The sequence below is a fragment of the Canis lupus genome, chromosome 18 (assembly GCF_048164855.1).
Source record: "Canis lupus baileyi chromosome 18, mCanLup2.hap1, whole genome shotgun sequence".
Classification (NCBI taxonomy): domain Eukaryota; kingdom Metazoa; phylum Chordata; class Mammalia; order Carnivora; family Canidae; genus Canis; species Canis lupus.
The window spans coordinates 13,630,652-13,642,895 of NC_132855.1; the positions used below are offsets into that span (position 1 = coordinate 13,630,652).

Consider the following 12,244-nt stretch of genomic DNA (forward strand, 5'->3'; position numbering starts at 1 on the left):
CTTTTTAAAATTTAATATTCAGGGGATCCCTGGGTGGCTCAGCGGTCTGGCGCCTGCCTTTGGCCCAAGATGCAATCCTGGAGTCCTGGGATCGAGTCCCATGTCGGGCTCCCGGCATGGAGCCTGCTTCTCCCTCCTCCTGTGTCTCTGCCTCTCTCTCACTCTATGTCTATCATGAATAAATAAATAAATCTTTTTAAAAAATTAATATTCAGGGACACCAGGGTAACTCAGCAGTTGAGCATCTGCCTTTGGCTCAGAGTGTGATCCCAGGATCCAGGATCGAGTCCCACATTGGGCTCTCTGCATGGAGCCTGCTTCTCCCTCTGCCTGTGTCTCTGCCTCTCTCTCCCTCTCTCTGTCTCTCATAAGTAAAGAAATACAATCTTTAAAATAAATAAATAGGGACACCTGGGTAGCTCAGCAGTCGAGCGTCTGCCTTTGACTCAGGACCTGATACCAGGGTCCAGGATCAAGTCCCACTTTGGGCTCCTGCAGAGAGCCTGCTTCTCCCTCTGCCTATGTCTCTGCCTCTCTCTCTCTCTCTCTCATGAATAAATAAATAAAAATCTTTTTTAAAAAATAAAATAATAATAATAATAAATAAATAAATCTCAAAAATGAGGATTTACAGAATGGCTAAAATCAACAATACAAGAAACAACAGGTGCCGACCAGGATGCAAAGAAAGGGGGGCCCCCTTGCACTGTTGGTGGGAATGCAAACTGGTACAGCCACTCTGTAGAACAGTTTGGAGGTTCCTCAAAAAGTTAAAAATAGAACTATCCTATGATCCAGCAATTGCACTATTAGGTATTTACCTAAAAGATACAAAAATACAGATTCAAAGGGCTACATCTACCTTAATGTTTATGGCAGCATGATCAACAATAGCCAAACTATGGAGAACTCAAATATCCATTGACTGATGAATGGATAAAAAGAATATATGGTATATACATACAATGGAATATTCCTCAGCCATCAAAAGGAATGAAATCTTGCCATTTGCAATGACATGAATAGAGCTAGAATATATTATGCTAAGTAAAATAAGTCAGTAAAAGAAACAAATACCGTATGATCTCACCCATATGTGGAATTTAAGAAAACAGATGAACATATGGGAAGGAGGGGGAGAGAAAAAAGGAGAGAGAAGCCATGAAAGACTCTTAATGACAGAGAACAAACTGAAGATTGATGGAAAATGGGCTAGATGGGTGACTGGTATGAAGGAGGGCACTTGTGATGAGCAATGGGTGTTGTATGTTAGTGATGAGTCACTGAATTCTCTAGAAACCATGATTGCACTACATATTAACTAAGTAAAATTTAAATTAAAAAAAAAAGAGGACTTAGCTTGTAAGGAAGAGCTTGCAGTCTCTAAATTAAGAATATTAAAGCAAGGTTAGGTTTAGCTTTCTGTGATTTGCAAACTACGCAGTTAGATTTGGCCTAAAGTCAGAAAAACCAACCATGTATTAGACACTTAAAAGGTGACTACGTATAAGACACTGCAACTATGTATATGAAAAGATTTAGTCCTTGCACTCAACAAGTCTATACAGAAACAGGTAATTAAACAAGAACATTCAAGGTGAAGTGAGGAAAAAAGGGTGGCTCTTGGGTGGCTCAGTGGTTGAGCATCTGACTTCAGCTCAGGGCCTGATCCTGGATCCAGGGATGGAGTTCCACATCGGGCTCCCCACAATGTGGGGAGAGAGGAGTCTGCTTCTCCCTCTATGTCTCTACCTCTCTCTCTGTGTCTCTCATGAATAAATAAAACTTTTAAAAAACACCCATTCTTCTTTAACATCAGCTGAAGTTGTATCAATGAAGAAAAAAACCCAAAAGCTTAGTTCACAAAAGGACTGACAGGAAAAACTAATAGATGAGATACTTCCAGAATTGCATATTTCCTCTAAAAATTATTTCAGATTACTTAAATTTTTTTTTCACCTGGAAAACCATCAGAGATTTTAAACCAAGTATCTGGCCTTTATCCCCAGATATTATTCTACTAAATATATGTTTAAAAAGTTATTCTTTGGGGATCCCTGGGTGGCTCAGTGGTTTAGCACCTGCCTTCAGCCCAGGGCGTGATTCTGGAGTCCTGGGATCGATTCCCACATCAGGTCCCCACATGGAGCCTGCTTACCCCTCTGCCTGTGTCTTTGCCTCTGTCTGTGTCTCTAATGAATAAATTAATAAATAATCTTTTTAAAAAAGTTATTCTTCAAACTAAAATTTTAATATCAAATTTTTTAATTGTTACACTTCTCGGGATACCCAAGTGGCTTAGCGCTTGAGGATCTGCCTTCGGCTCAGGGCGTGATCTCCAGGTCCTGGGATCAAGTCCCACATCGGGCCTCCCTGCAGGGGAGAGTCTTTGCCTCTCTCTCTGTCTCTCTCATGAATAAATAAATAAAATCTTCTAAAAAATAAAATAAAGTAGTTACAGTTCTCCTAATAGACCTAAAAACTTTCCTTACAAATTACAAAATGATTTTATATTTGTTTATACTTTGTCATTTAAGATGACAAATGTTATATAGGTAAAGATAACATTTAATATTTCTTCACACACAATGATCATGTTAACTACCCTACAAAAAAAAAGTATCTGCTGCCATCTATCCATCTATCTAGACTCACTCCTGCTTCATAGCAGTAATATGCTCCTACTCAACCAGAAAAAGGCAAGTTAACCAACTCTACCAAACATCAAGTTTGCACACTTTGTATCATGTTTTAAGTATTCAAATTATTACAACACAGTTATTTCCAAACAGCCACAAAGTGACCATCAGGTAAAATATTCTGGCCAATAAACTGTTCTTCCTTTAAATGATGGAGTATTTCAGAGCTAATTCAATTTATCAAATTCAACACCCAAATAAAAACACCAGGAGTTGAATATAATTAGTAAAAATTAATGAACACTACAAAAGACCTAGCAGCAACTCAATTTTCTTTGTCAAGGATAGTGAATCCATTAATCCACCTTTCAACCTCTTAAAACATATAGAGAAATACAAGTTTCACCATCCTTAGGATTTACGTTCTAAAGGCAGCCTATGAGGTGAAAATATTATACAATTAATATTACTAATCATATATACACTCTGTCTTCAAACATAACAATGATGGTACCAATATACAGTCAAAATAACCCTTGACAATCTCTTAAAACAGACTTCAGACAGGGTATAGTATTCATAGCATCAAACACTAAGAAAAATGAGACTGAATTAGAGAAAAATGAGAACCATATTTCACTCACTACAGAGCTTATATTCATTAAATGAACTTCCAGGGTAATCACTTGCATGATTATGAACCTCTATTTCACCCTTCTTTTTCAAATTCAGAACATACATGTTTAAGTTAAATCTTCATGTGATGTAACTCCACTACAGTATATGAGCCAGAGAATAAAATTATCCTGGAGTATTAAGTAACCACCAGATATTATTTTCTTTTCTAGCATTACCAATTGAAGAGAAATTCTTTATAGTGTTCTATTCCTGCACTATCCCCACCGTTTTTCACCTTTTACTTAGTTTCTAAAATTATGCCACCTTTAAAAAAGAGGCAAGAAAATACATAAATCCTATCATGCCACCAAGTTAAATTTTACAATGTATTCACATAAGGGGCACCTGGGTGGCTTAGTCAATTAAGCATCTGACTTCAGCTCAGATAATGATCTCAGCATCAAGCTCTGCATAGGGCTCCCCACTCTGTGGAGAGTCTGCTTATCCCTCCCCCCTCCCCCTGATCGTGCACACATGCACACTCTCTCTCTCTCTCTCAAATAAATAAATAAAATCTTTTAAAAAATGTATCCACATCATAACACAATTCGTATAGTCATTTATGCTGTCTTTTAAATTCATTCAGTTGATTAATAACTTAAAGCTCAGGTTAAAATCCAATTTTATAAGAAAATATATCTTACCCACAACCATAAGTGTGAATTCAAACCCTCTCTTCACTGATTTTCTGTATACTTGATTTGGGAGATTTGCAAATCCCACATAGCCTTCAAGGTTCTTCTGTTGCTGAGAAAACCAAAAAGGGCCAAGTTATTATGTATCAACAAAACTCTTTTGTCACACGTTTCAAATTTCTGTCAATAACCTATTTCAGTAAACTATATCAACTATTATTCATGGCAAATCAGACTAATTTTATAGTATTATCAGTAAAGGTATTAATTGCAGCAAGAGACAAAATAAATTGGGAGTATGAGTTGATTTGACAAAATAATGGTCAATTTTAAAAATCCAAGAGCATAAAATAACCAAAGACACTACCTCAGAGCAAAGATTTCATTTAAAAAACAACATAGATTTTCACAATAAAAAAATTCAAATCCCCTTAATATCAAGAACTCTTTCAATTATCCCTTTTGCTCATATGATTTTACCACAGGTATGAGTTTCTTGATATTTGTCTTCTTATTCATGAAATGAAATCAAATCTTGAGTTTAAAACAATTTTCTCATAAATTCTTACAAGCTCTCACAATCTCCATCAGTAAGCAATATCTTTCAAGCTATTAATATCAAGCCCAATTATGCCACATCAGCATTTAAATGATCCTGCTGTCTCCCTCATCAGGGACATCAGATTTATCCAGATTTTAAAGAAAATTAGAATTCAGTTTTCTGCATGGTTTTTGATTCTTTGATGACCTCAACAATAGCTTCGTAAGTCAAAGAAACCTATTTTTAAATTGAAGTAGTAAGTAAGTCTGACTTATAACTTACCCAACGGTGAGAAAAACTGCCCATAGTTCAGACCATCTGAGTGAGTGGTCTTACCAGTTAATTTTACTTAGAGGTAGGTCTTAGTCATCATTAAAATACAATAGTAAAGTATTCCTAAGAGGTACCTATTTCTCTTAAAAGTTTTTGACACACTTAATTTCTCATTAAAAATGAAAAAAAAAAAAAACTCATGAGATCAAAGCATTAATTCAACACACCTGGATTTAACAAATAGCAATCTGCATTCTCACTAGTATCACATGTAACAAAATATTCCCTCTATCACCTCTTAGCCTTTTTATTGCATTCATATAAACTAATCTTTAAGTCAAATGTTGAGAGAATAACCAAGCCAATTAAATGGAGATGCTAATTTTAAATATACTAACTAGGAATATTAATCAGAGTATAGTATTTTAAAATCAAATATTTGAAAGCCTACTAAGTGTAAAGCTAAAAATATGTATCAAATTTAAGGCTTCCTTGGCTCATATTTCATTCAACTGTAAGTTAATTTAGACTGAAAACATCTCTGTATAAATTTCTCAGATACTCACAGCTACTTTGTAAAGAACACATTTCCATCATTCCAGTGTTCCAGATTCCAACAGAACAGATCCACAGAGGAACAGTAAATGAGGCATTCCAAGAATTGTATATGACATATTCGGTCCAAACAGGAAAGGCAAATCCATTGGAACATAGCAAAAAATAGAGGAAAAAATAAAGTTACTTACATGTAACGCAACAAATTAGAAGTAAATTATGAACAAAGTGAGGACAGACTTAAGTATTTAAAATAATACTTTTTTAATGGGATATAAGGCCCAGTAGTTTTAACCCATGTTCAGCAGCATTCCTGATGAAATATGGAACAAAAGACCTCTTATCTTTTTATAAAAGCCAATTACTATGTCCTGCACCTGAAGTTTTCAAAGAAATGGTAGAAAAGCTGTCAAGTATGAAGTTTCAGCAAGGTATATAGGGACCGAGTTTAAATTCCAAGAAAAAAAAAAAAAAAACAATTTTCATACAATTTTGCTCATATCAGATAAATGCAAATGTTTTCAGCTAAAAATCTTTATACAGTGCTATATCTTCAGTTCTATTGATTAAAGTTCAGAATTGGAAGAAAAAAGACTTGTGGACACAGAAAAGGCAAAGAAGTTAAAGACAGCAAGCAACAAATAGGAAGATGAAGTTAATGTGAGCTGTGAAAACTGAAAGGCAACTAATGAAGCATAGAGAAAAAAGTTAACTATGGACAAAATGTCTGTGAAAAGTGTACATTATATTGTATATTGACACAAATCTATTAGTTATATCACAATCTGGAATAGATGATGATGATATTCAAATGTCAACTTCAGGGATGCCTGGGTGCCTCAGCGGTTTAGCGCCTTCCTTTGGCCCAGGGTGTGATCCTGGAGACCCGGGATCGAGTCCCATGTCAGGCTCCCTGCATGGAGCCTGCTTCTCCCTCTGCCTATGTCTCTGCCTCTCTCTTTAATGAATAAACAAATAAAATCTTAAAAAAAAAAAAAAAAAAGTCAACTTCACAGAGAGGCCTGCCCTAACCACCCTATCCAAAATTACAGCTCCATTCTCATCACTTTGCTGCAGCTTAATGTTTTTCTCCTTAGCATTTTTTTACCACCTAACAATGTTTTACTCATCTTGTTTATTGCAATCTCCACCTCCAATTACAATTTAAGTTCCATCAAGGTAGAGATTACATAAATCACTTAAAAATTATGGCATCAAAAAAGAAGAAGCCATCTGGGAAAGCTGAAAAAGTTTCAGAGAGCATTTTAGGTTGCTTATCCAAGGAATCCTCCAGACAAAAAGCATAAGAAAAATGTCGGAAAGTCTGTCCCTGTGTCTTACTCACTACTTTATCCTCAAATCCTAGAACAGTCTATGGCATTTAGTACAATATTGGGAGTGAATTAAGAAACAGGAGAAAAGATTTCTAGGCAAAGGGGTGGGCCCTAAAGTAGAGATGAACTTAGTACTTTCAGTCCAAAAAAAAAAAAAAATTACATGAACTACAATGATGTGAGGTGGTGGATCAGGCAGGTAAAATGAGGTCAGGGAGGCAGGCAGAGGCCAGATCATAGGGGACCCAGCCAAAGTAAGAAATCTAGATGTTATTTTAGGCATGATGGGAAGCCACTGGAGGGTTGTACACACGCAAGTGACCTGACCTGATTTGTATTTTAAAGATAGCTCTCACAGGTAAGAGAAGAAGTAGAAACAAGAAAACTAATAAGGAGCCTACTGTAATAAATAGTCCAAGAAAGAAAGGGTATACCGAATTTAGATGGTGTGGATGCAAAAAGAGATAAGAAGGATTCAGAATACATTTTGACGCTAAAACTGCCAGGATGTTCTGATGCACTAGATGTGACTGGTGAAGGAAAAATCGACCAAGATAACTCCCACACTTTTGGCTTAAACAACTCAATGGAGCGATATCTCTAAGAATAGGAATAATAAGGGGAAGAAAAGACTGGGCAGGCCAGGTGAGGGCCAAAATCGTCTTTATCAAAAACAGTTTTGAACATGTTAAGTCTGATGTGTCTATTATACATTCAAGAAGAAATGTCCAATAGGCAGGTGAAAACATAAGTCCAGAAACTGCAGGGTTGGGTGGTGCTGAGAACATAGGTTTAGGAATCATAAGTATACAGGCAGTTTAGCAGAGAGGGATGGATTCTCAAGGGAAACTATACATTTAGGGGGTCTAGCTAGAGTCCTGGAGCATTTGAGATGTTAGGCAGAGAAAGAGTGAGAAAGATCAATTAGTGAAAAGGAACACCAGGAATGACTTAAGGTCACTTAACTTTATTAAATGCCACTGAAATATCAAATGAAATACCAAAGACATAAGCATAAAAATAGGAAGGTTACTGGTAACAGTGGACAAGAGCAGTAACATAATGAGGAAGAAAAAAAAAAAAATGAGGAAGAAGATTGAGTAGGCTGAAGGTAAACAATTCTTTCCACAACAGTATTATAACATCTTAAGTAGTTTTACACTTTAAATTATTTCAAAATCGGGGAGCCTAGGTGGCTCAGTTAGTTGGGCGTCGGCTTTCTGCTCAGGTCAGGATCCTGGAGTCCCAGGACTGAGCCCCACATTCTCTGCTAAGCAGGGAGTCTGCTTCTCCCTCTGCTTTCTCCACCCACCCCCCCCACTCTGTTCTCTCTCACTCTCTCATAAATAAATGAATGCATAAATAAATAAATAAATAAATAAATAAATAAATAAATAAATAAATAAAATCTTTAAATTATCTTACAATTAAACACATTACTTATCAGTCCCCTAGAATTACTTCACAGCAGGAGAAAACCATGTCAGACTCCTCTATATTCCTAGCGAAGTACTGACATATGGGAGATATTTTTAAAAGCTAAATGGCTAAAATATATACTTTTAGGAAAATTCCTTCTGAGGAAAAAAACTGTCCAAAGACCAAAAAAAAAAAAGAAAAAAAAAAGACTTTGGGAATATACTAATAATATAACATTGGTTGACTAAAACTGACTTTTCAGATTTCATAAGAATCATTCCTTACCCCAAATTCTAAAATCAACCACAGTCTGTAATTCAGAAGACTTAAAACACCCACTGATTCTTTTCCTGGGCAAATAAAATGTTCACAGTACCAGTGTGAAATATAATCTCTGGATAAGAAACATTATTTATAGATGTAAGTGATATAACTGTGACACTTATAAGCATGTGAATATAGATAAAAGTATATTCTCACGCAGGCTTCTACCAAAATACCTTAAGGTCTGAAAAGTATTCCTTGATTTGAAACATCAGTTACATAAGAAGAAACAGTTATCAAATCATCTTTTCTAGACGCATATATTTACAAAGATCTTTTAGTTACTATGCCAAATCTCTATGTCAAAATTCTTATTTAAGAAAATCAAACTGGGGATCCCTGGGTGGTGCAGCGGTTTGGCGCCTGCCTTTGGCCCAGGGCGACATCCTGGAGACCCGGGATCGAATCCCACATCAGGCTTCCGGTGCATGGAGCCTGCTTCTCCCTCTGCCTATGTTTCTGCCTCTCTCTCTCTCTCTCTCTCTCTCTGTGATTATCATAAATAAATAAAAATTAAAAAAAAAGAAGAAAATCAAACTGAACAATACACTGCCTGTGGAAAAATCAACCTAAACACGATATCCAGTAATCTCAGTGTTTAACTTATTTAACCTTATTTCTAGAAATCAATTATATTTAAAGAACAAGAAACTTCAAACAGGCTCCAACTGATAGATTATTGCAACCTTCAAGAATGCTTCACATTCTCTTGCCATTTGTTCTGATTCCACAAAATAAAGTCATGAAAATCTTGGCATCTGAAATCCATTATCGTTTTTTTTTTCCATTATCGTTTTTAAAGGTCTGAATATTAATATGTTTTAATAAATTTTCCAAAAGAGAAAAGAAACAATTTATTTTGAAAACTGCCAAATATACATTTCTACAATAACAAAATTGAGCAGAGAACTATAACAGAAAGAAAGCCTGACAAAAACCAGAATTTGAGAAAAATTAAAACATACCCATGCTAAAATACACTACAAACCTTCAACTTCCTTCATCTTTACAAAACGAGATATTCAGTCCCAAATTACCTTAATATCACCAGAATTCTATTTCTCCCTTTAAAAGCTGCAATTAAAAAAAATATATATATAGGCTACAAAAATTCAAGGTTTTTAATCCAGAACTTTAAATTTCAAAGATAAACACTTGGTCTTTCCCTAATGAACTTCAAGTTCAATTTGTGCCCTTTGGAATTTAAAACCTAAGTATATTGTACATTATTTTACACAGGGACAAACATATTTTTCTTCTAAAAAGTTAAGCAATTCTGGGCAGCCCCAGTGGCTCAGCGCTTTAGCGCCACCTTCAGCCCAGGGTGTGATCCTGAAGAGATCCCGATGAGTCCCACATCAGGCTCCCAGCATGGAGCCTGCTTCTCCCTCTGTTTCTCTCTCTTTCTCTCTCTCTCAAATAAATAAAAAATCTTTAAAAAAATAAAAAGTTAATTATAAATACAAAAAACTATGCACTACAAAAGGAAAAGATATTGATTCAAAATTTTACTTGTAAAAAAAAAAAAAAAATTTTACTTGTCTAACTCCTTGGGATTCTTAACCAAAGCCCTATATCGTATACTATATACATACATGTAACTGTCCAGCACTTAGTCTTTCATAATCCAATGGAAAAATTAATGTTACCATTTAAATGTTTTGAATATAACTGGTATAAAAATACCTAGATTTCAGATTTAATATAACACCAACACTAAAATGTTACAAGATTGCATGGGCATGCCCTAAATGTTGACTTTAATGTTCCCTTCCCCCAACTTTTTTGAAAAGTTCATGTCTTAGTTCACCTGCTCCCAGTTCCTCCCTTTTCACTAAGATGAGCAATTATGTAACTGATGAAACCAACTTTTATCTTCTGTATTCTGGATTCCTAGTTAACTTGCTTGCAATATTTTAATATTTAATTCTATAAACATACATAAGAATAAGATAATATAAAATTTAAAACCATTCTTTTTCTTACTCTGAACTTGGAATTTAGATCTCTACTTAGAGAACTACTGACCACACTCTCATTCAATTAACATATTTACAAGGATTTCACAATATATGTACTAGCAATTAGGTACAAAAAAGTTACTTAAAACAAGGCCCCTGTTTATGAAACTCAGAACCTAAGATCAGGTAAGTTAGAAGGCAATTATAATAACAAAGTGATTAAATACTATCTAGGCAAACATGAAGCATGGCTATGAGAACAAAAAAGGAGGAGGATGCCTGGTCCTAAAGTCAGATCCTTCAGATCCTGAAGGACTAGTAGGCCTTAGTCCAATAAGATGTAGACGGGTGCTGGGAAACATGGGTCTCAAGGATAGCACAATTCTCTATGGGAACTACAAACAATTTAATACATCTCATTTTCAGGGTCTGGGAGCTATAGCATAGGAAACTTGAGCAAAAGCCAGATCATGAAGGATTTTGTTAGCCATGCTAAAGAACTCAGATTAGACTTCATCTTGAAAGCTTATGGAAAGTATTAAAGGACTTGAAGCATAAGAATGCACAATCACATTAATTCACATGCAGAATCACATTCTTATTTTAGAAAATTACCACTAACAAGAATATTGAAGATGAACCTGGAAGAGTTCTCTGAATGCTAGCAATCCCAAATGCTGGTGCAGTAACCTAGGGGAAAAAAACATCAGGATTTGGGCCAAGAAAGAAGCAGTGAAGATGAAGAGGAAATAGAAGCTAAAATTCTGTCTATTAAGGTAACCATTAGCTACACATGGCTATCAAAAACTTGAAATTTAGCTAGTCTTAATTGAGACATGCTGTAAGTGCAAAATGCACACCAAGATTTTGAAGACTTAGTATGAAAAAAATTATGAAAAATATCTTAATTTTTATAGTGACTACATGCTGAAATAAAATTTTAGACATACGGGGTGACCTAAAATATGAACTATAGTTAACTGCATCTGTTTCGTTTTACTTTTTAAATGTGGATACTAGAAAAGCTTAAATTACATATTTGGTTTACATTAACTTCTACTGGACAGTGCTGATTAGACATTAATGAGATGAATTTATAGGTCTCTATATAACTAACCTGGGCAGGGGTAAAATTCGGATTTCTGAATTTAGGTTTGAACAACTAGATTAATGGTGGTACCAATCATTAAAAGCAGGAATCATCTGAGTTTAAGGTGTTAACTGAACTTTAGGAAGACAAATGTCTAACACAGCTTGCATATATAAAAGCTAGAAGTTCTAGAAATGTCTAAGAGACAGATACTAACATTTTAAGCAACCAACATTTAAAAGGTATGAAGACCATGGGTATGAATCCAAATGCACTACACAAAGTAGAAAGGTGGCCAGAACCAACACTAACATCCCACCACCTATACAAACCTAAAACAAGATGAGAGAAAAGAAGAATGAAGAAAAAAGTGGATTCTAGAAGTAGTTCAAGGAGGTCAACTGTAGTGGTCTTCTTCAAGAAGTGGTTAACCGTACCAAATGCTCTGAAGTGGTCAATATAAAGATATAGAACAATCTACTTATCCTTATCAGGGACTTTTGTCAAATCACAGGAAAGATAGGAGAAAAATACATATTAGAAGTAAATAAAGTAAGTGCAGAGAATGAGTATAAACTTTTTTTTTTTAACTAAGCAATTCTTTCTGAATGCTATCTTTGAAGAGCAATAAGAACCTAAAGAATAATAGAGTCAAGTGAGGGCTTTAAGAAAAAAAAAGAGATATAATTGCACCTATTTAAATGCTAATAGAAAAGATCAAACAGGGGCACCTGGTGGCTCAGTAGGTTAAGCATCTGCCTCCAGCTAGGGTCAGAGGGATGGAGCCCCATTTCA

General features: G+C 35.2%; 1 protein-coding gene across 3 annotated transcripts in view; it reads right to left on the reverse strand.

Moving 5' to 3' along the window:
• The window catches only part of SEPTIN7 (septin 7), a 118,046-nt gene that overhangs the window by 79,476 nt on the left and 26,326 nt on the right, over positions 1-12,244 (reverse strand). Inside the window, exons 1-2 of one of the 3 annotated variants that reach the window (XM_072783501.1) lie at positions 5,333-5,351; positions 3,962-4,064 (exon numbers count right to left, since the gene is read on the reverse strand). In XM_072783501.1, coding sequence (XP_072639602.1) covers positions 3,962-3,971 — 10 coding nt within the window. In that variant the 5' untranslated portion in view covers positions 3,972-4,064; positions 5,333-5,351. Of the gene's footprint in view, positions 1-3,961; positions 4,065-4,775; positions 4,821-5,332; positions 5,352-12,244 lie in introns of those variants that run through there. The other 2 variants (XM_072783500.1, XM_072783502.1) reach the window with 2 other exon arrangements.